A 24,075-nucleotide genomic window follows, 5' to 3' on the forward strand; every position below is an offset into this window, starting at 1 on the left:
TGTATTTGTGTCTAAGTGCCTAGATATGTATCTGTACAGTGACATAGCTGTAGGAGTTGAAACGGTCGCAGTTGCGACCGGGCCCTCAAGCCTGGGTTGCCCGCAAGGCCCCCTGTTGCCACACAGCACTGACCGCGCTTCTAACTGCATCTGCGTCCTCAGGATGCAAATACAGTACAGTGCAGTGCTGGAGCATTGCTCCAGCATTCACTGAGCCGCGAGCGGCTTGGAACAGGCGGGCGCGATATAGTGTCGTCATCGCGCCTGTCTGCACCGAGTCACTTACAGTAAAGACCGGAGGAGAAGGATTCTCCACCCATCGTGGGAACGGGGATAGGTAAGATAAGTAATTATGTTATTATTTTTCTATTAGGTACGTACATATGGGGGCATTATACTGGGTATGGGAGAGGTGGCTCATATGGTAGTTGCTGAGGGGGCATTATGCTTCATGGGGACATTATACTGTATAGGACAGCTGAGGGGGCATTATACTGTATGGGGACATTATACTGTACAGGACAGATATAAGGGCATTATAATGTATGGGGCAGCTATAGGGGACATTATACTGTATGGGGAATTATACTGCATGTAGCAGCTATGGAGGGCATTATACTGTATGGGGGCATTATACTGTATGGGGGGTATTATACTGTATGGGACATATATGGGGCATTATACTGTATGGGGGCATTATACTGTATGGGACAGCTGAGGGGGGGTTTATACTGTATGGGGGCATTATACTGTATGTGGCAGCTATGGGGGACATTATACTGTGTGGGGCATTATACTGTATGGGACAGCTATGGTGGGCATTATACTGTGTGGGGCATTATACTGCATGGGACAGCTATGGTGGGCATTATACTGTGTGGGGTATTATACTGTATGGGACAGCTATGGAGGCATTATACTTTATGGGGGTGTTATACTCTATGTGGCAGCTATGGAGGGCATTATACTGTATGGGGGCATTATACTGTATGGGACAGCTGAGGGGGGCATTATACTGTATGGGGGCATTATACTGTATGTGGCAGCTATGGGGGCATTATACTTTATTGGATATTATAGTGTATGGGGCAGTTATGACGGGCATTATACTGTATGGGACAGCTATAGGGGCATTATACAGTGTGGGACATTATAGTGTATGGCACAGCTATGGGGGCATTATACTGTATGTGACAGCTATCGGGGGATTATACTGTATAGGGGCATTACATTGTCTGGAGTGCATTATACTGTATGGGGCATTATACTGTATGGAACATTATAGTGTATGGCACAGCTATGGGGGAATTATACTCTATGTGGCCGCTATTCGGGGCATTATACTGTATGGGGCATTAAACTGTATGGAGTGCAATATATAGTATGGGGGCATTACACTGTATGGGGCAGCTAAGGGTGTCAATATTCTATGGGGACAGCTATGGGGGCATTATACTGTTGGGGCAGCTATCGGGGGCATTATATTGTGTCAGGGCATCTATGGGGGCATTATACTGTGTGTGGGTAGCTATGGGGGACGTTATACTGTGTGGGGGCAGCTATGGGGCATTATACTGTGGGGTCAGCTATGGCGAGTATTATACTGTGGCGGCATTTATGGCATCTGTCGGGCAAGGCGTGCACAGGGGTCTGGTGCTGTTGGGAAGGGGTAGAGGGGCCCAAGCTGAATTTTTGCACTAGGGCCCATGAGCCTTTAGCTACGTCCCTGTATCTGTGTGTGTATATATTTCTGTGTGTGTATCTACTACATTATCTGTTCTCAGAGTAATCACTGTGTTATATATGGTGTTGCATAGGACTGCAGGCAACAGCTACATTATCTGTACTCAGATAGTTAACCCTGTGTTATCTGTGGCATTATGCTGGGTTCACACAAGCATGCTAGGTCCGTAATGGACAGAACGTATTTCGGCCGCAAGTCCCAGACCGAACACACTGCAGGGAGCCGGGCTCCTAGCATCATAGTTATGTACGACGCTAGGAGACTTTGCCTCGCTGCAGGACAACTGTCCCGTATTGTAATCATGTTTTCAGGGGGCATTATACTGTATTGGGGGCATTATACTGTATGTGGCAGCTATGGGGGGTATTATACTGTGTGGGGCATTATATTGTATGGGGCAGCTATGGTGGTCATTATACTGTGTTGGGCATTATACTGTATGGGACAACTATGGTTTGCATTATACTGTGTGGGGCAGTATACTTTATGGGACAGCAATGGGGGCATTATACTGTATGGGGGTGTTATACTGTATGTGGCAGCTGTGGGGGGCATTATACTGTATGGGACATCTATGGGAGGCATTATACTGTATGGGGAAGCTATATGGAGCATTAGGCCTCATTTACACGAACGTAATGTACGTGCGTGCGACGCGCGTGCTTTGCACGCATGTCGTACGCACCTATATTAGTCAATGGGGCAGTTTAGACGATGCGTGAATTGCGCTCAGCGCGTGTGCGCAGAAAAAAACTCACGACATGTTCCATAATCGTGCGTTTTTCGCGCACTCACGCACCCATTGAAGTCAATGGGTGCGTGAAAACCACGCATGCCGCACGGAAGCACTTCCGTGCGAACTGCGTGATTCGCGCAAGAGCTGTCAAACTCCTGAATGTAAACAGAAAAGCACCACGTGCTTTTCTGTTTACAAACATCCAAACGGAGTGTCAAATTCGAGATGAGCGCACCGAATCACCGGGTTCGGCCAAACTCGTTTTGACCGAAACCGGTAAAAAATGTTCGGGTACGTGACGTCAGGAGACAGTCACTGTCCACGGTGCTGAAAGCGTTAAACTGGTTCAGCACCATGGACAGTGACTTCCGCTCCGAAAATCCATGAACCTGTAAAAAAAAAAAGACGTTCTGACTTACCGATAACTCCGGTCCGACCTCCCGGGATGACAGTTCAGTCCAAGTGACAGCTGCAGCCAATCACAGGCCAAGCACAGGCTGCAGCCAATCACAGGCTGCAGCGGTCTCATGGACTGCGGCGTCATCCTGGGAGGTGGGGCCGGATGACAAGAGAGGGACGCGTCACCAAGGCAACGGCCGGGAGCCCGGACTGGGGGAAGCAGGAAGTTCTTGGTAAGTGTGAAAGTCTTTTTTTATTCACAGGTTGGTGTATATTGTGTTCGGCATTCACTGTCGAGGGTGCTGAAAGAGTTACTGCCGATCAGTTAGCTCTTTGAGCACCTTGGACAGTGACGGGCGTCGACTAGCCTCATCTCTATGATGGCGGCTGCGCGAAAATCACGCAGCCGCGCATCATACACGGATGACACACGGAGCTGCCAAGTGCAAAACGCAGCGTTTTTTGCGCGCGCAAAACGCACACGCTCGTGTAAATGAGGCCTTATACTGTATGTGGCAGCTATGGAGGGCATTATAATGTATGGAGGGCATTATACTGTATGGGACAGCTATGGGAGGCATTATACTGTATGGGGCATTATACTGTGTGGGACAGCTATGGGGGCTTTATAATATATGTGGCAGCTATGGGGGGCATTATACTGTGTGGGGCATTATACTGTATGGGATAACTATGGTCGGCATTATACTGTGTGGGGCATTATACTGTATGGGAGAGCTCGGGGGGGCATTATACTGTATGGGGTGTTATACTGTATGTGGCAGCTATGAGGGGCATTATACTGTATGGGACATTATAGTGTATGGGGCAGTTATAGGGGGCATTATACTTTATGGGTCGCTATGGGGGCATTATACTGTATGGTACATTATAGTGTATGGCACAGCTATGGGGGAATTATACTGTATGTGGCTGCTATGGGGATTATTTTGTATAGGGGCATTATACTGTATGGACTGCATTTTACTGTATGTTGCATTATACAGTATGGAACATTATAGTGTATGGTACAGCTATGCTGGGTATTATACTTTATGTGGCAGCTATGGGGACATTATACTGTATGGGACATTATATTGTATGGAGTGCATTATACTGTATTGGGGCATTATACAGTATGGGGTAGCTAAGGGTGGCAATATAATATTGGGGCAGCTATGGGGGTATTATACTTTTTGGGCAGCTATGGGGGAATTATAATGTGTGGGGGCATCTATGGAGGCATAAAACGGTGTGGGGGCATCTATGGAGGCTTTATACTGTATGGGGGCATTATACTGTATGGGGCATTATACTGTATGGGACAGCTATGGGGGCTTTATACTTTGTGGGGGCATTATACTGTATGTGGCAGCTATTAGGGCTTTATACTGTGTGGGGCATTATACTTTATGGGACAACTATGGTGGGCATTATACTGTGTTGGGCATTATACTGTATGGGACAGCTATGTTGGGCATTATACTGTGTAGGACATTATACTGTATGGGACAGCTATGGGGGCATTATACTGTATGGGGGTGTTATACTGTATGTGGCAGCTATGGGGCATTATACTGTATGGGACATTGTAGTGTATGGGGCAGTTATGGGGGGCATTATAATGTATGGGCAGCTATGGGGGCATTATACTGTATGGGACATTATAGTGTATGGCACAGCTATGGGGGGTATTATACTGTATGTGACAGCTATGGGGGATTATACTGTATAGGGACATTATATTGTATAGAGTGCATTATACTGGATGGAACATTATAGTATATGGCACAGCTATGCGGGGCATTATACTTTATGTGGAAGCTATGGGGGCATTATACTGTATGGGGCATTATATTGTATGGAGTGCATTATACTGTATGGGTTCATTATACTGTATGGAGCAGCTAAGGGTGGCAATATATTATTGGGGGCATCTATGGGGGCATTATACCGTGTGTGGGAACCTATGGGGGCATTGTACTGTGTGGGGGCAGCTATGGGGCATTACACTATGTGGGCAGCTATGGGGGGCATTATACTGTGTGTGGGCAGCTATGGGGGCATTATACTGTGTGGGGGCAGCTATGGGGCATTATACTGTGGGGTCAGCTATTGGGAGCATTATGCTGTGGGGGCATTTATGGGGTCTGTTGGGCAAGGCAGCTTGGTATAGGCGTGCGCACGGGTCTGGTGCTGTTTGGAAGGGGTAGGGGGGCCCAAGCTGAATTCTTGCACCAGGACCCATGAGCCCTTAGCTACGTGGTATTACATAGGACTGCAGGTAACATCTACTACATTATCTTTACTCAGAGAGTTATCACTGTGTTATCTATGGTATTACATAGGACTGCAGGTAACATCTACATTATCTGTACACAGAGAGATATCACTGTGCCTTATCTGTGGGGTTACATAGGACTGCAGGTAACATCTATTACATGATCTGTACTCAGAGCTATCACTGTGGGCGATTTTGCAAAATAATAAAATCTAGATTTTTCTCAACCCTATGGACAATTTTTTAGTTGATTCACAATTTTCTTATTTTTAGAAGTATTTAAGGAATTACTGTGCATGCAATTCCCTTGTCTCCAAAAAATACCAAGACAGAATTATTTTACATAAGAGAATTCCAGGCATAGTTATCCAATAATATATATTGATTGTCAGAATTGCCCCTTAGCTGCTACGTGTGTTCACGCTCACTTGTAAAAGGGACAATTCTGATAATCATCATATATATTTGGCTCAGAGAATAAAAAGAGCAACTATGAGTGGGGAGGAATGCCAGCAACAATGAGAAACCAATTCCTAAAACAAGGCACGTTCACACATGGCAGAATTTTTACGCAACGAATCTGCACCAACATTTGCATATTTGACAGGTAATTCAGACGTTGCAGATATCACAGCGGACTTGCCACAGATTTCAGTTTTTGCATTGCAAAGGCTGAAATACGCAGTGAAATTCCGCTTCTTCTCCGCAATGTAATGAGCATGCTGCGGAGGGAAAATTCTGCCCCGCAGCCTAATTGCCGCACAGTTATTTTCTGCAACGTCTGAACTAACTTTCCTAAAAATGTATAGAAAAAAATTTAAAAAACTGCTGCTGCAGAATTCCACTGCGGACTGTCCGCAGCGGATTTCAACAGCAATTCTGCCACGTGCAAATGTGCCCTAAGAAGGCAAAACCCTGAAGTAAGACAAGCCTGTAATGAACAACGTCGTTCTTGAAGAGCACAATTATAAATACTTATCATTCCTTTTGATAGCAAACCCGTGTAACGGGTTTTCTATACTAGTTAATTAATAATTGTATATGTTACCGTAACGTGTGAAACTAAGGTATTGTATAGAATGCCTAGCATTTTTTGGGCAAAGTATGAAATAAGATTATTTAATTCTGACCGTTTATACTTTACCTAAGGATTTTCAATAGAATGCCCAGTTATTCTACAGAGAATTAAAAAAATAATTCTGACCTTAGAAAGGCCTATTTATTGACGCTTCCTTATTGGATTTCTAATAGACAAAAGGGGGGTATTTTGTTAACTAGTTATTCTATAGAATGTCCCACGTTTTGTTTGGCAAAGTATAATATAATAGACATCAGGGGGCCACTTTATGAATGGATTTCTAATAGACAACAGTGGGGGACACTTTATTAACAATTTATTCTATAGAAAATCTAGAGGTTTCACATAGTACCTAAAACAAACTTGGTAATCTACAGAATACTTAGGAATTGTGTACAGTCCAATTTATTTTATACTTTGGGGCAGACTTACTATTCTTGTTGCGCCACAATTCTGACCTGAGTTGCACTATTTTTGTGGATGCAAATCAATTTAGACAAATTTATTATTGATTTGTGCCAAAAAGAACAGATGTTTGCACTTCAATATACACTTTTCATACGCTTAATGGAAGGATGTTTGGCATAAAATGCATTAACGTGCCTTTACATTTTGGCATAAAAAATGATGCAAACTAAGCCAATCAAGAGTTGGTATAAGGAAGAGAAAAATGTCTAAGATGTCTAGCTACAGATGTAGCTAAGTTTATCTTGACGCTGATAACTTGCTGCAGAGTGATAATACACAACTAAAGCCATTGGAAAAAGTCAAGTTATAGTGTCTTACCACTGTGTATTTAATGCGTTAAAAGTCAAGATAAACATGGCTACATCTGTAGATGCAGCAAATGTATCAAACAGTGGCACATCATCTGACTGCCTGGTCTAAATTTAAGCTGTTTAAATCTTAGATAGCATTGGTAAATCTGCCATATTGTCTAGAAGTTTTGGGTTTTCTACAGTAGGCATTCTGTACAATGCCTTGGTTTCACACATTGCCAGTAACAAATATATATACTAATATAAACACCATTCTCTAAAAATCTGTTAGTTGCCAAATGTTATTGTATACTATTTTTATGCATAAAAAAAAAACATACCTGCATGCCGCTATTGTCACATGTAGCATTCAGAATCTCATGCAATGGTACATCCTGGCCCTAGATTGAAAAAATAATTGAATAGATTAAAAAAAAAGAGAAATAATAATAACAATATTTTATATATATACACATATAGCAATTCAAAATATTTTTAAAACATAAATCATACGTCATATTGTAATTCCTTCCTATGTACTCTTGCTTTTTTAAGAAAGGATACCCCAGATGAATAATAATAATAATAATAATAATAATAATAATAATAATAATAATAATAATAATAATAAAAATACCATATTAGATAATAACTATGATTAAAGTTACAACAAAAACTACAATAACAACTGGAAACTGCTGAAAACATGAAGGAAATTATTTATTTAAAATGTAATTTAAAATCCCCCTCTGTATCTTTGAATGTTTATAGGGACTTCAGCACCACTGAGCATTAGACAGAGTTTTGAATTTACTTTTGACATTTAAATAAAGAGAACATACAGTAGGATATTGTATTACTGATAAATATTCCAAAAACCAAACTGTACCTAAATATGTTAACTTTTTAGTGTATTCTTTGCTTAAAGTAGATGTAAATTGTGCAATATTAAAGGTAACTATACTGCAGATTCTGTACTGAAGTGTACTGTACTCCAATATATACTGAAACAAAAATTGGCCACCACTTTAAGCACAATTTTGCATTGCCCATTTCATTGGGTTACATTTCACTATCCCCCTATAGGAATACTTAGAAAGACTGAACATCTAGAAGAACAAAATTTGACCTGATTCATACTGTAAAAATAAGATGCTGAACTTGTAGCATCCTAGTTACATAAACATAGATAGATAGATAGATAGATAGATAGATAGATAGATAGATAGATAGATAGATAGATAGATAGATAGATAGATAGATAGATAGATAGATAGATAGATAGATAGATAGATAGATATGAGATAGATAGATATGAGATAGATAGATAGATAGATAGATAGATAGATAGATAGATAGATAGATAGATAGATAGATAGATAGATAGATAGATAGATAGATAGATAGATAGATAGATAGATAGATAGATAGATAGATAGATAGATATGAGATAGATAGATATGAGATAGATAGATAGATATGAGATAGATAGATAGATAGATAGATAGATAGATAGATAGATAGATAGATAGATAGATAGATAGATAGATAGATAGATAGATAGATAGATAGATAGATAGATAGATAGATAGATAGATATGAGATAGATAGATATGAGATAGATAGATAGATAGATAGATAGATAGATAGATAGATAGATAGATAGATAGATAGATAGATAGATAGATAGATAGATAGATAGATAGATAGATAGATATGAGATAGATAGATATGAGATAGATAGATAGATATGAGATAGATAGATAGATAGATAGATAGATAGATAGATAGATAGATAGATAGATAGATAGATAGATAGATAGATAGATAGATAGATAGATAGATAGATAGATAGATGTAATTCTTTATAATATAAAGCAAATAGAGCTTTGAATAATTATAGTTGTTTGTCATATGTTAGACAATGACATCACATAGTACATTTTGTGTTTTCATTGACACATTGTAACAAATATAGCTTGAGTTGTCACAGGCTTTCACCTGCGTTCTTTATGCAGATTGTTCAAACAACAAGTAACACAAAACTAGGACAAAACTCATTAGAAGCTAATTTCTTCTTAGTATAGGACAAAGTGCTGAGGATAATGAGAAAAAAGAAGAGAAATGATAGCACCAGAACTCCAGAGAATATTAACAAGGGGATTTGCATGCAATGACAGAATGAAAACAAGTTTTCACGTTATATATGAAGGTCATTCTGTCTGGAAAGTTATTTGCGTGTGATACCTTTAGAGTGGGGATGAAAAAAATACAGACAGCTATCCTGGTTACACTGTATAATTCGAAAGGCTGGAGATTTTGGGAATGCTAAAGTCGTGACTATGGCGCTCTCCATGTGCCCAGATTCGGAGTACTTTCTGGTATATTTTAAGTAAGGATCATTGTTGTGTATGAAAAAAACATGAAGTCAGCACGCTTTCATCAATAACAGTGCTGGGAACGTGAGGCTTAGACCCCATATCCTAGGTTGCATGCCCTAAGCCACCACAGCAGCTGATGCAATGCTATTCCATTCCTCTAAATTGTAGCCATTACTGCAATAGCAAATGTAAGCAGCAGGGTTGGACTTACCCTGTTATATGAGCAGTGGCAACTGGGCTCAGAAAGGAGGGGGTCCCACTGGGGTCCAAACCCAGAGCCCCTGAGACTACTACATCAGGCTGTGGCACACATGGTCCGTTCTCGCAGTGCATAGAAGGTCCTGACACTGCACATTGGGAGGAAAAATACACTATTTTCTACCCAGCTACCTCACACTATCCCCATAACTGGAGTGGTGGGTTAAGATTATATAGCATATAACTGTGAAACAAACAAAGAAACAAATAACTGCACGAGGCATTGTACTGTACTACTAAAGGTGAAAAAAATGTATGTATAAATAAAAGAGAATTTGCAACAGACTGACGCAACAATAAATAATATAGAATAGGAAAAACATGGAAAATACCGGAAGATAAGCTCTGTTGTAGAGCTACCACTGTTATGTGATAAAAATACAATTAAATGAAATACCTATTCCAAAACACGTGGCATAGCAGATGGCATTTATCAATTTTTAAATGTTTTGGGCTTTACTCTGTTGCACACACCGTTCAGTTTGTTCCAATTACTATCTATTTTGCTGTATTTTCATGTTTAGATTATTCTTGCCAATTTTATTATTAGCATCAAAAATGCATTTCAAAACAGGAGAATAATAATAGTAGTAATAATATTAATAAAATAATTATAATGCAAAAATAATTTTAAAAAAATACAATATACCCATCTCAGTCATTACATAACACACAATTCAAGTGTTAACGTTCAAATCAAATCTTAAAGCTGAAACAGCCACTTATGGTGCAGAAACCTAAATATATTGCTAAGCCGTCATGTTGAAGTTACAGAATCCTTCTCAAATAAAGATCATAATGGGGATTTGTGACATTGAAAGGCCTCAGGCTGTGTCATGTACATTCAGGAGATGTAGAGACTGCAGTAAAGAAATGTAGAGGGCAAACAAAAGTACATGAGATTGAGAGCCCAAAGTCAAATTATTATAAATGAGGAACTATTAGATATGAGAGGGAATTCAGATATCTGTTTGCAAAGTCCTATAGCCAATGGGCCACTAAACCAATCACTTGAAAACAAAGTAGTCAGCTCATAAAAGTAAAAAAATTGTTTCCATCAAAAGAAGAATTGTATCTCAGCACAAGGGAGAAGGGACACATTAGCCAACATTTCCATGCAGAATGTTTCCCTGTCCCTTATGCCAAGATACAATCCTCCTTTTGATCAAAAAAGACGTATGGGCGAGTTAATATCCACAGGAATGTGTAAGTGGCCTAGTTCCTAGTGCCATCAATACCATCAACTTGATTATAAATTAGGATGATTAATAGTTAGTTCTGAGCAGTGGTAATGATATTAAGCAAATAGACAAGTATCAATACATTACCAATCAGGTTTATCCTTTCAGGAGTCTAAAAAAGGAGTAGCCATAGGAGCTATAATGGTCGCTATTTCCAGTTGTTACTTTATACCTAAGAAGTGTTTGAACCGAATTTAAGCTTGAGGGAGGATAAGCCATACCATCACTCTAGGCAGGGCTGGATTATTAATGGAGCTCCAAACCATTACTGGGCCCGGTCTAGTCCCTAATCTCCTGCTAGTTCATGGGGGTAGGGGGGGTCTGCCCAACATACAACTTCCAGGTTGCTGTTACTGGGGACCGCAAAGTAATGATGTTGTGACGCAGGCGGCACAATGATGTCATCTTGCAAACCTTCTTTGTTACTGCACATTACGCAACCTTCTTTGTTACGCGTTTTATTTTTACTGTACATTATTTTGTTTTGTACTATGTTTATGTTTGTAAACGTGTGATTCTGTATTTGCTAAATCCCTTTACATTACATGCATTTCCATAGGTCAATAAACAGAGATTTGACAGCAAACAAACTTTTCCTGTCTATATACAAATAGGATATTTGTTTCAAAATTATTTTTCTATTAATATCTTAATGAATTTAGATTAAATAAAAACTAAAATGTTCTATCACTTAGAGTGCCTGGAATGTTTCTGGGATTTGTTTTTCTCTTTTTTTACAAATAGGATACCTGATGACAGAATTAATTAAACTCATTTCACGTAGACATTGATTTATTGACAATTTGACAAGTTGTTTACAGCAGTAACTAGCATAAAACTAAGCTAAAAAAGAGCAGGGAATAAAATGAAGGTATTACATACCCAGAAGCGAATCATTTTTAATCCAATTTCAGAATACACATGCATGAATACAGAGTAATTTATATTAGAGTGTATGACTGATTTAGCTGTATTTAAGCCAGGATATCATAAAGTGCTGTGTTGTGCTTTAAGGAGCCACCGCTCCGACAAATTTAATAGTTCTGCTTATCAAATAATACAAACAGTCAGATTATGGCATAGTTCTGCTTATCCCTTATTTTTGTTCTTCTGATTCACCTTAGGCCACAATAGCTGGATCATTTTTGTATTACAAAGTCATTGAAGGTTTTTCAAGCAATAACTCTTATATTACAGGATTACAATCTCCTGAAGGCTTTATTTGCTAATTAAACATCTGCTGTTAATTTTTGTGCAGGTAATAATTGTATACATAATCATTAGAGACGAGCAGATGAAAGAATAATAAACTGCAAAATTATGATCAGCTACATACCAATTATTCATTTATAAAGTATTAGATAAAAAGTTATGCAAATTCTACATTCACATTGATTTATGTGTCCTTTTAATAAATGTAACATATAGTACTAATCATTCTCTTATGGAATTAAGGCAGTGTTCACATCAGCGTTGGGATTCAGGTCATTGGTTCTTTTTGACCTTTCCATTCGACTACGCTATAGGTTCCACTAATAAAATGGAAACCTTACGGAACCGAAACAAATGGAAAACAATTGCAATGGAAGCATTACCATTGTAATCAATAGTAATGCAAACGGAAGCTACGGTTTCCGTTTGGCTTTCCGTTCATGGGTTCCTCCGATGGAAAGGTGGAACGGAACCCATAAACGGAAGCCTGACGCTGATGTGAACAGGCCCGAATACAACAGTGAATTAGGGCCTGTTCATCACATTAACATTGACTTTCCATTGAGGGGTCCCGTCGGAGGTTTCCGTTGGGGAACCCCTCAATGGAAAGGCAAACGGAAACCTTAGCTTCTGTTTGCATCAGCATTAATCTCAATGGTGACGGAAACATTGTAATGGTTTCCTTTTGTCATCGTTGTGACAGAGCTCCGTTGTTTTGACGGAATCAATAGCACAGTCGACTGCGCTATTGATTCGGTCAAAAACAACGGAATCTTGTCACAACGGTGACAAACAGAAACCATTAGCAACGTTTCCATCACTATTGAGATCAATGGTGATGCAAACAGAAGCTAAGATTAATGTTTGCTTTTCCGTTGCGGGGTTCCCCCATCGGAAACCTCAGACGGAACCCCTCAACGGAAAGTCAACACTGATGTGAACAAATTTATTTTGCAGCCCAGTCTCACAATAAATTTGCTAACAATGTTGCAATTTTAATACAACTGTGAATTTTTCTTGAAGAATTTAAAACTGATAACTTTTCCTTACTCTTTCTTATCTAATTATAGAGGAGTTGTCTCAGATTAGAAAATAGGGTCTGCTTTTTTTCACCCCAGAAACAGCAACACTCTTGTCCGTAGTCTGTGTCTGGTATCGCAACTTTGTCTTAATCACTTTAATGGGGCTGAGCTGCAATACCAGACACAGTTTATGAACGAGAGTGGCGCTGTTTCTTTTTAAATGCAGACTATATTATCTAATCCTGGACAACACCTTTAATGTAGTCACAACATAACCAAACACTAAAACATTTTTAGACCAGCTCACTCATTTTAGTTATCTCATCTTACCAAAATATGAGAAGCAATTTTACCAACATCGCAGTCATCTTCTAAACTGACCTGTTGTCCCATTATTATCTCCCTATGCTACAGTATCTCCTTTTTAAAACTTCCCTTCAATTATCATTAAGAGAAAAATCCTGCATGTTACTATGATGAGAAAGCATACAATGCATTTTGAGATTATTACATATTCTTTGCTATCTTTTTTTTTTAAACTACAATGACTGACTTTCCATTTTGAATGTTGATGCTGAAGATGAAGTCTTACCACTCTGATCCTTTGATTGTATTCCAACCAATCTTGTTCAACCCCTCTCTAATTCCTCATTTAACTGAACCATTTAACATCTCGTTTCATCTGTAATTTCTCCATCCTCTTCTAAGCACGCATTGATTGTTCCAATCCTCAAGAAGCCATATCTTAAACCCTTGTATCCCTCAAGCCTTACTACTTTCCTTCGCTTCTAAAGTCCTTGAACATCAGGTGTTTCCTGTCCCTTCTAATAGATTTCTACTAAGTCTTTGATGAACATCCATCAATCAGATTTTTGTCTATAAAAATAATTCTGCCTTGTAATTGCTTAGTCTAGAGTTCATCGTGAAGTACTGTCTTACATCTTCTCGGTTTACAAGTTTAGTAGGTGGAAGACTGTCAATACCATAACTGTCATTTTTATCTGCAGAACATGTCACCTAAAACAGGTAACTGACAAAGTAGTTTAGACCATTCTTTACTGAATTAAAGTCTCACCAAGGGCAACAGCTTCAAGGAGTTGCTTGGGTTTCCTCCCACAGTACAAAAATTTAATAATAAGTTAATTTGCTTTCTTTGAAATCTGAGTAGTGTTTATCTGAGATTGGGCAATTTGATTGTAAGCCCCATTTGTGGACAGGGACCAATGTACGTGCTGACAATACCTTCACAGCACCATGGAATTGTCACTATGTAAGCAATAGGAAGTTTTATATATATATATATATATATATATATATATATATATATATATATTGTAGCAGTGCAGCTACTAGACAGTGCAGAAGCGTCAGGTTTTAAGCAACCAGGGACCATGTACAGCGGGGTTTTCTATGCTGTTGCTTGGGTGTAAAGCCCGGAATAGGGCCTGGTTTGCTGGAGTGTGAAGGAGAAGGCCGTGCTTCCACTTCATATAGACAGTCCGTGTCTTGAGCTGTCTGATGAGCTTAGTTAGGCTTCACCTGAGGCGGCTCTTTTAATTGAGGTGTGTGCTGATCACACAGGGATCTCAGTCTGGGGAAAACAGGCATGCTAGCCTGTGAGAGTCACCAATGTGTAAGGTAAAGCTGCCTATGGTTTGAGGTGCTGGGCACAAGGCTCAGTGTCTCGTAGTGAGGGACACTGAATGTGTTAGTTAGAGGCTGGACGGCCTAGGGATTGTTTTGAACTGCTGTGTAAAACCGTCTTTCATGTGTGAAGATAATTAAGCTGGTTGTGGGCAGTTTCAAACCAAATCCCCTGTGTTGGAGTGAAAATTCTTGTGTGCCAACCATCTGACCCCGGAGATGGCGATCCTGTGAGCTAAGGGGTCCCCAAGATGTGACTATATATATATATATATATATATATATATATATATATATATATATACAAAGGAACTGTATTGTACTGCATTTGAATGAAATCTCTATATGCAGGACTATATCCAGAGCTCTCTATATACAGGACTATAACATAGGTGATATTTGTTAGGCAAATATTATACAAACAATTAGCAAAGTTAGCAAAAGATGGAACAAATGAGGTTGAATATCGATTGTTAGACAGTCGTAACCCTGTTAACTAACAAGATGAGATTAACTAAAGAAGAGGAGAAGTGTGGGGAGCGCAACATCCACTTGTCAAAAAATAAATTCCAATTAACACAAATTAAGAATCTTTGAAAAACAGTTTCTAAAATATCTGACATTTTTATCTGAGCGCATTACAACTTTCAAACAGTATTAAAATGGGAAATCATTCATTAGAAAATAAAAAATAGTGAGTGTCATATAATAAGGTCTGATGACCTGCGATTCTCAACTAAAGGTGCAAGCCTTCCTGTCAGCTGATAATGAGCCGATGCTGATTTTTTCATCATTTCAATATTAGGCATTACAATGAAAATCTATTATGATGACAAAGCAAATTATTTGTTACACAGATGTTCATTTAGTGAATTTGTAACTCTGATCTGCATTTGTCTAGTCCCTGGTACATGGGCTTGATAGTTACTCAGCTAGATGAAATATTTTTAAAGTAAATGATGAAACTTGGTAGCAGGTAAGATATCGAAAGTCATTCTGAAATTGACAAATGAGAGGTGATGCTAATTTGAAAATCTGAACTATGGTTCGGTTGATAACACACACACACACACACACACACACATTATTATATATTTTTCTCGGGTAATACAAATGTTTAGCATTTGTCATTTCCATTGTTTCCTATTTCCCTGCTCCTCATTTACCTTGTATCCGGGTCATGAGGAAGGTTATCTCATTCATAGGGATGGACACATTGGCCCCTTGCTCTCTAAAAGCTTATACTAGAACTCCTTCTTATGTTTCTTTAACAATCCACTAGTAACTATGATGAGCCACGAGGTTCATTAGATATGGCTAAGTTCACACTTGCATTATATAATCCGTCACTCTGATTTTTAGATCAGAATAAGGATAAAAAATGGAACAGTTAAACATCCCATGGAAATCAAAATAACTAATGCAAATGTATTACAATCCGTTTGCATACATTTTACACTGATAGCAATGCTAAAAATAACGCATCCGTTAGACATCCGTTTTTTTTAACAGAGTTAGGCCCCATGCACACGACCGTGCTCGTAATTACGACTCTTAATTACGAGCATGGCCGGGCACGGGCAGCCGGTCGTTATTCCGAGCCGTGCTCCCATTATAAAGTATAGTAGCACGGCCCGTAAAAGAAAAAAATAGAACATGTTCTATCTTTTTCAACGGCATGGGCACCTTCCCGTGAGAAAACGGGAAGGTACCCGTGGCCAACAGAAGTCTATGGGCCCGTTATTTCGGGTCGTAATTACGACCCGTAATAACGGGTGCTTTTATGGTCGTGTGCATGAGGCCTAAAAAGTCCTGTACGACCCTTATATGTAATCTAGTTGACAGTAGAAAGCGGTTACCTGCACTTCAGAAGGTAGTGGGCTCCCGTACCTACTGAACCCATGTGCAGCTGCACCGCTAGAATCTCCACCCCTGCCCATTCATGTCCCCTAGCTACAGTCATTCATCTACAACTGGTATGTTCCAAGTTTGGCAAATAGTAAATATTTAATAGTTGTATTCACTTATTCTCCAGAAATCAAATCATTCTGATTTTATGTGAATCTCTAACACGTTGAATCAATTTATAACATATCTATTGGCAATTTTGTAATAATGCTAACAAAATCAATCTCATTGTTACAACTAATATCTCATGGTATCACTTATATTCCTGGTGAGTGGTTGCATTGTATTTACTGAATGTCTGCCTTCTAATATTGTACGGGTCATTTACACTCAGATCATCTGCAGCAGAAACATAGGACATAAAAGATACTGTGAACATTAACATAAAGCTTCTGAATTATACAGTCAATACAATTAGTCTGGGAAACAAATGGTGGAATTTTTTGTTAGATTTTTCTGAATGTTTCTGCATGAGAGGCCTTAGACTGAAGCTTTCTGATGAACAACTAGTGCCGTGGCTTTGTTCTTCTGTCAGATTAGGTATATAACTTGAGATTTTTATTATTTTACACAATATTATTAATAGTTGTAACTAACTGCTGTGTGCACATAATTTGCCTTTGTGATAAGCACTGAATAGTAGCAGCTAATTCTTCAAGCATTACATGTCTCTGGATCCTGCCCTGCATGAGATGTCTTTCAATAAATATATATTCCGTTTTCATGACAGATGAGAGACAATCCAATATTATTTATATTTGCTGATGAAACATTCTGTTCATAACAAAACATCAGTATTGTCCTCTCGGAAATGGCTTAATAATAAGATGTGGATGAGATGTAACAAGACTTTTAGGGAACTTTTGCGCAGGAGATGTGTTCACAGACCAATATAAAACTGCCATTATAAAGAAATTGTTTTTTTGTTGTTTTTTTTCCAGATCATGCTGCATATGACTATTTACATTTCTCTGGACTTTTGTAATTTTTATACAGTTAAAGAGGTAGTTTCATAAAGACAACTTGGTACATATGTTGTATTAAGACATATAGATATTTAGGACACCCTCTGTTAGACTGAAAAAATGACACATCCACCAAGTACAAGTAGAAAAAAAAGGGAACCCTTGGTAACCCCGGTTGATACAAATGAAGATGAAAAAATGCTAAATTTAAAGGAAAATTTCAATAAAATGTATTGTTATGCATGTTATAAGGATATGTCAGAAACTGTTACTGGTCTGCGTCTATGGATTGAGACCTGCTTCTCCATATAAAAAATTGTGACGTAAAAATTACACTGTGGAACCGCCCTAGAAATCTGTACCAAAATCCGCAATGAAATTGGATTTTGTTATTGATTTTAGTGTTAAATTTAGATGCGGAATTCAATCCTTGCATTGTAATCAATGAAACCTGCGGTGAGACTCCGCAGCATTTCCACAACAGATAGGACATGCAAAAACTGCAGCATGCCTAGAATCCACGGAAGCTTTTTTCCATTGTCAGTTAATTGGGTTTGTTAAAACACTATTCACTAAAATTGTATTGTACTTTGTCGTGCAATTTTGGTGCGGATTCCACAAACAAAATTCTGCAACAAGTACATAATTTGTCAATCCACCCAACCGGCTTGATCATCTTTGGCGCAGCTCAAAGTTTGTGTCCAATGCAAATGGTCTTGTAATCCTGATATATTACTGGCACAGATTCAGTATTAGGCAATACAATGTAAACATACGGAATGGCACTCCATATTGCATGTCTTCTTCTCAGAATGTCCCAATACCAAATTTCTTTTTAAAGCCTTCTTTTAGACTATGTCACACATTGTTATTATATCGAGACTTTTGTTGCAATTTTCACAAGTTTTTCCTCTGTGGCAAAAAAAATGTGATGTGACCGCAATGTGTGAACACAGCCTTATTTGTGCATATGTCGCAATACAGCTGAGTTGACCCGCCATCTTCCCTTTCATGGATATTAATGGAAACTCTGGTTTTCATCACCACTGGCCATGAAGTTAACATTTAGAAACGGTAGAAAACCCATTGTAAAAGCTCTTAGGGTATGTGCACACGATACCAGGCATTTACGTCTGAAAACACAGCCTGTTTTCAGGAGAAAACAGCTGCCTCGTTTCAGACGTAATTGCTCTTCCTCGCATTTTGCGAGGCTTCTCTGACAGCCGTAAATTTTGAGCTGCTCTTCATTGAGTTCAATGAAGAATGGCTCAAATTACGTCTGAAAGAAGTGTCCTGCACTTCTTTTGACGACAAAATATGCAACTCAGCTCTCTACTCACTGATATATCTCAACAAGGAGATGAACAACCGGAGCAGGTAAAAAAGAGGTGATATCCTCAACACCACAAAAATTATAGTTTTTCACCGCTCAGACGGTTGTAGATGTACAGTCTGAAGTGTCCATCAAGGGTTTGACCTTCCCCCAGCTAGCATGCAGAAAGAATGATCCAGATTTCCACTGGTGTGTATATCTCGCTGGTACTTGTGGTTCCACACAGAAGTGAAACTGCAGAAATGCAACTTCTTGCTGTGTATATCCTCGTGCGTGATGTTCTAAATCTCCAACAAGGGAGAAAAAGGAGATAGTGCACTACCTTTTGGAAACTACAAATTCCACGACTTTATTCCATACTTACAAAAATGGATATAGATAAAAGCATAAGATAAGCTCTTGTAACACGCCAAATAATGCAACCCGACCCTGGGTTTCGCCCTTCGCCCTTGCAGAGGAAGCCAGAAGGGCGAAACCCAGGGTTGGGTTGCATTATTTGGCGTGTTACAAGAGCTTATCTTATGCTTTTATCTATATCCATTTTTGTAAGTATGGAATAAAGTCGTGGAATTTGTAGTTTCCAAAAGGTAGTGCACTATGTCCTTTTTCTCCCTTGTTGGAGATTTAGAACATCACGCACGAGGATATACACAGCAAGCAGTTGCATTTCTGGAGTTTCACTTCTGTGTGGAACCATAAGTACCAGCAAGATATACACACCAGTGGAAATTTGGATCGTTTTTTCTGCATGCTAGCTGAGGGGAAGGTCAAACCCTTGATGGACACTTCAGACTTTACATCTACAACCGTCTGAGCGGTAAAAAACTATCATTTTACTTCTTTTGACGAGGCTGTATTTTTACGCGTCGTCGTTTGACAGCTGTCAAACGACGACGCGTAAATGACAGGTCGTCTGCACAGTACATCGGCAAACCCATCCAAATGAATGGGCAGATGTTTGCCGACGTAATGTAGCCCTATTTTCAGACGTAAAAGGAGGCATAATACGCCTCGTTTACGTCTCAAAATAGGTCGTGTGAACCCAGCCTTATGGTAGGTGAATGCTTTAACTAACATGCAAGAACGAACAGAAAAAAGCACATGTAAGATGCATAGATTCAGGAAAAAAAAAGACTTATTAAAGATCAGAAAATTAACAAATTGACAATGCAAAATGAGCAGGCTACCTAAAGAAGACCTAAGAAACTTAGGGAATAGGTAGGACAATATTTGTCACAACCAGTGTGCAATCAACAGAAATTTCATTGCACAAATGTACCAAAACATGTCACCCTACTAAAAAAAAAGGCTCCTTCCAATAGGTGCTTAGGCTATAAACTAAAATACACACAGCTTATAAATTCTTCATAAACCAATATATAAACAAAGTATTGAGGTTTGTATGCAGAAAAAAATTGTCTTTTTGCTATAATATTTCTTAAACCTTAAATGGGTTTTCCCATGAGGGACATATTTGACATATCCACAGGATATGTTATAAATGCCAATATGTCATAAATAGCATACATGTCATAATTGTCCCTAGAACAGGGCCCCCTAAACCCCTTTCTAGCTTTGTCTGATCTCGCTGACTCCCGGCCACTTCCTGGTTATATAGTAAGGAGTTGCAAAAACAGCGTAGCTCGCTGAGCTACGCTGTTTCCGTAACACCGATGATAGTGAATGGCAGTTACAGAAGCAGCGTGGCATGCAAGCTACACTGTTTCTGTAACTACCATTCAGTTCTCTGGGACTTACGGAAACAGCGTAGCTCAACGAGTGTTTACGTAACTCACTACCATATATCCTTTTTCATAGTCAGAATTCACCTCATTCAGCCGCAACACAGAGCGGCTGAACGGGGATTAGGGGGCCCCATTCTAGAGATAGGTGTGGGTCCCAGAGGTGGGACCCGCATCTATCTGACATTTAATGTCCCTCATGGGAAAGCCCCTTTAACCTGCACCTTTAGTAAATAATACACTTTTCAATGTGATCAGTGATTACTGGATTATGCACATGAAAATAAGAAAAAAAAAATGTTTTGGAAATTTAATTTGTTGTTCGCATAATATAATATGTTCTACAAATGAAAATATAATTGAAACAAGTGATATAATATAAACAAGTAATATAATATACAGTATGTGCTGTATACATAATTTTTCAGTTATTTTGTAACATTATTTTGTAGCACTATCAAGGACAAAGTGAAAAAATAATATTTCACAACAGTCATTAGCGTAAAACATAATATAGTATAACATACATTGGGGAAATAAAATTGGTCATTTGCTCTTTATCTATAAACAGCTTGCATAATTGCCTATTACAGGCTACAAGTTATACATTTGATGCAATGGTGAAGGACATTTTAATTTGTTCTTTTATTTCAATATAAAGTTCAAAAAGATGGCCAGTTATTAGATCTAAAAGTCAACAACTTTGTAGAACCACAATGTCACCATAACAGTAAAAAATAAAGTGTGTATATAAAACATTGCATGCGCTGAATACCACTGTTATATACAATAAATTGAATAAGCTTAAAGGAGTTTTCAAGGACTTAAATATTGATAGCCAATCAATGTTTGATCAGTAAGAGTGTGACCCTGGGGACTTTTGGGCCCACCCAAATATCAACACAATGAAGAGGCCACTGCACCCCAGTAAAATCCGAGGACCCTTCATTGTTTACAGAGATACAGCAACTTCTACATATGGACAACTGTGCCTGGTAGGCCCTGTTCACTGTTTTTGCAGGCAGAAAAAATCCTTCAGGAGGCTTTCTCTGCCTCCCATTGATTTCAATGGGAGGTCAGAGGCGTAACTGCGGCAAGAAAGAGCATGACGCTTTTTTTTACTGCGAGTGGCTAAAACCCGCCGCAGAAAAAAACGCCTGCGCATAAAGATGAAATCAATGGGAGGCGGTTTCATATGTTTTTTGGCACTGATTCCGACAGAGTTTCCGCATCAAAATCAGTGTAAAAACACTTACGATACTCAAACTTGCAATATTAACCCCTTGACGTCGCAGCATCCACTTTTGGACTTCCTGACAGAGCCTCATTTTTCAAATCTGACATGTGTCACTTTATGTGGTAGTAACTCTGGTATGCGTTTACTTACCCGAAGGATTCTGAGATTGTTTTTTCGTAGTACTTTGTACTTTATGCTAGTGGTAAATTGTGCTCAATATGTTTACTCTTTATTTATAAAAAGAAATAAAAAATGTGAAGAAATGTTTTCTACTTTTGAAATCCTCTGCTTCTAAAATGGATAATGGAACCACACAAATTAGTCAAAAAAATAAATAAGGTTTACTATATGTCTTCTTTATGTAGGCATAATGTTTTTAATTAAATGTTATAAAACTTCTGTTTACTAGCAGTTTTTGAAATATTCATATTTTTTTAGGCACCACTTGAGTTTGAAGTGGCTTTGAGGATCCTATATATAAGAAACCCCTCATAAATCACCCCATTTTAATAACGACAACCTAAATTAATTCAAAACGGCATTTAGGAAGTTTGTTAACCCGTAATGTGTTTCACAGGAATGAAAGCAGATTGGAGGTGAAATTTACAAATGTCTTTTTTTTTTTTTTTGCAGATATTTAACCCTTTAATGACCGCCGATACGTGTTTTTACGGCGGTCATTAGTGGGATTTATTCTAGAGCGCCGCCAAACTACGTCGCTGCTGTAGAATAAAGTAAACAGAGCAGGGAGCCGTGAAATCTCCCTGCTCTCAGCTGCCAGAGGCAGCTGAGGGCTGGGGGCGTCCCTGCTCTGCCGGGTGAGATCGATATTAGTATCGATCTCACCCGTTTAACCCTTCAGATGCGGTGCACAATAGCGAGCACCGCATCTGAATGGTTTTGGAGAGAGGGAGGGAGCTCCCTCTCATCTCACTGACACCCGGCGATAAAATCGCCGAGTGTCTGTGTCTTCTATGGCAGCCGGGGGTCTAATAAAGACCCCCAGGTCTGCCTGCAGCGAATGCCTGCTAGATCATGCCGCAGGCATGACCTAGCAGATGCCTGTCCGTTTTAAACGGACAGGCAGTAATACACTGCAATACAAAAGTATTGCAGTGTATTATAATAGTGATCGGAGGATAGTGAAGTCCCCTAGTGGGACTAGTAAAAAAGTAAAAAAAGTTTAATAAAGTTAATTTAAAAAAAAAGTGAAAAAAAAAATGAAAAACCCAGCTTTTCCCCTTACAAAATGCTTTACTATTAAAAAAAACTACAATAAAGCAAAAAAGTTACACATATTTGGTATCGCCGCATCCGTAACGACCCCGACTATAAAGCTGTTACGTTATTTAACCCGCACGGTGAACGCCGTAAAAAATAAAATAAAAAACAATGGAAAAATTGCTGTTTTCTGTTAATCCTGACTTAAAAAAAATGTGATAGAAAGGGATCAAAAAGTCGCATCTACTCTCAAATGGTACCAATAAAAACTGCAAGTCGTCCCGCAAAAAACAAGACCTTATACAGCTATGCCGACGCAAAAATAAAAAAGTTACAGCTCTTCGAATGTGACAATGGAAAAATCTAAAACATGGCTTGGACATTAGGGCCCAGAATGCCAGCAGGGGGAAGGGGTTAATTTGAATCTATTTATTTCAGTAACACAGCAAGTGTTAAAAGAGAAACACCACTCAATATTTATTACCCAGATTTTGCAATTTTCATAAATATCCAATGTGTGGCCCTAGTGTGCTACGTAACCGAAACACAGGCCTCAGAAAAGAAGGAGCAACTTGTGGATTTTCTGGTCTTCATTCTATTAGGATGTTTTTTTTAGGATGTTTTCATGTTTGAAAAGTCCTTGAAGTGCCAAAACAGTAGATACACCGCAAAAAATAACCCATTTTGGAAACTATACCCCTCAAGTAAAGTATCTTGGGGTGTAGTGAGCATTTTGACCCCACAAGTGTTTCAAAGAATTTATTAGAATTGGGTCGTGAACATTTTTTTTTTTTGCATTAATACATAGTTTTAGATCAAAGTTTTTAATTTCCACAAGGAATTCAAGTGAAAATGCATTCCAACAATTGTTAGGCAAATGAGTACAGCAATAACTTATATGTGATCATAAACTGC

At 38.8% G+C, this 24,075-nt stretch overlaps 1 protein-coding gene across 3 annotated transcripts in view; it reads right to left on the minus strand.

The window, feature by feature from the left end:
- The window catches only part of PCDH9 (protocadherin 9), a 2,039,570-nt gene that overhangs the window by 632,379 nt on the left and 1,383,116 nt on the right, over window positions 1–24,075 (minus strand). For all 3 annotated transcript variants that reach the window (XM_075852315.1, XM_075852313.1, XM_075852316.1), the window contains exon 4: window positions 7,338–7,397. In XM_075852315.1, coding sequence (XP_075708430.1) covers window positions 7,338–7,397 — 60 coding nt within the window. The remainder of the gene's footprint in view (window positions 1–7,337; window positions 7,398–24,075) is intronic.

Source organism: Rhinoderma darwinii, chromosome 2 (assembly GCF_050947455.1).
Source record: "Rhinoderma darwinii isolate aRhiDar2 chromosome 2, aRhiDar2.hap1, whole genome shotgun sequence".
NCBI lineage: Eukaryota > Metazoa > Chordata > Amphibia > Anura > Rhinodermatidae > Rhinoderma > Rhinoderma darwinii.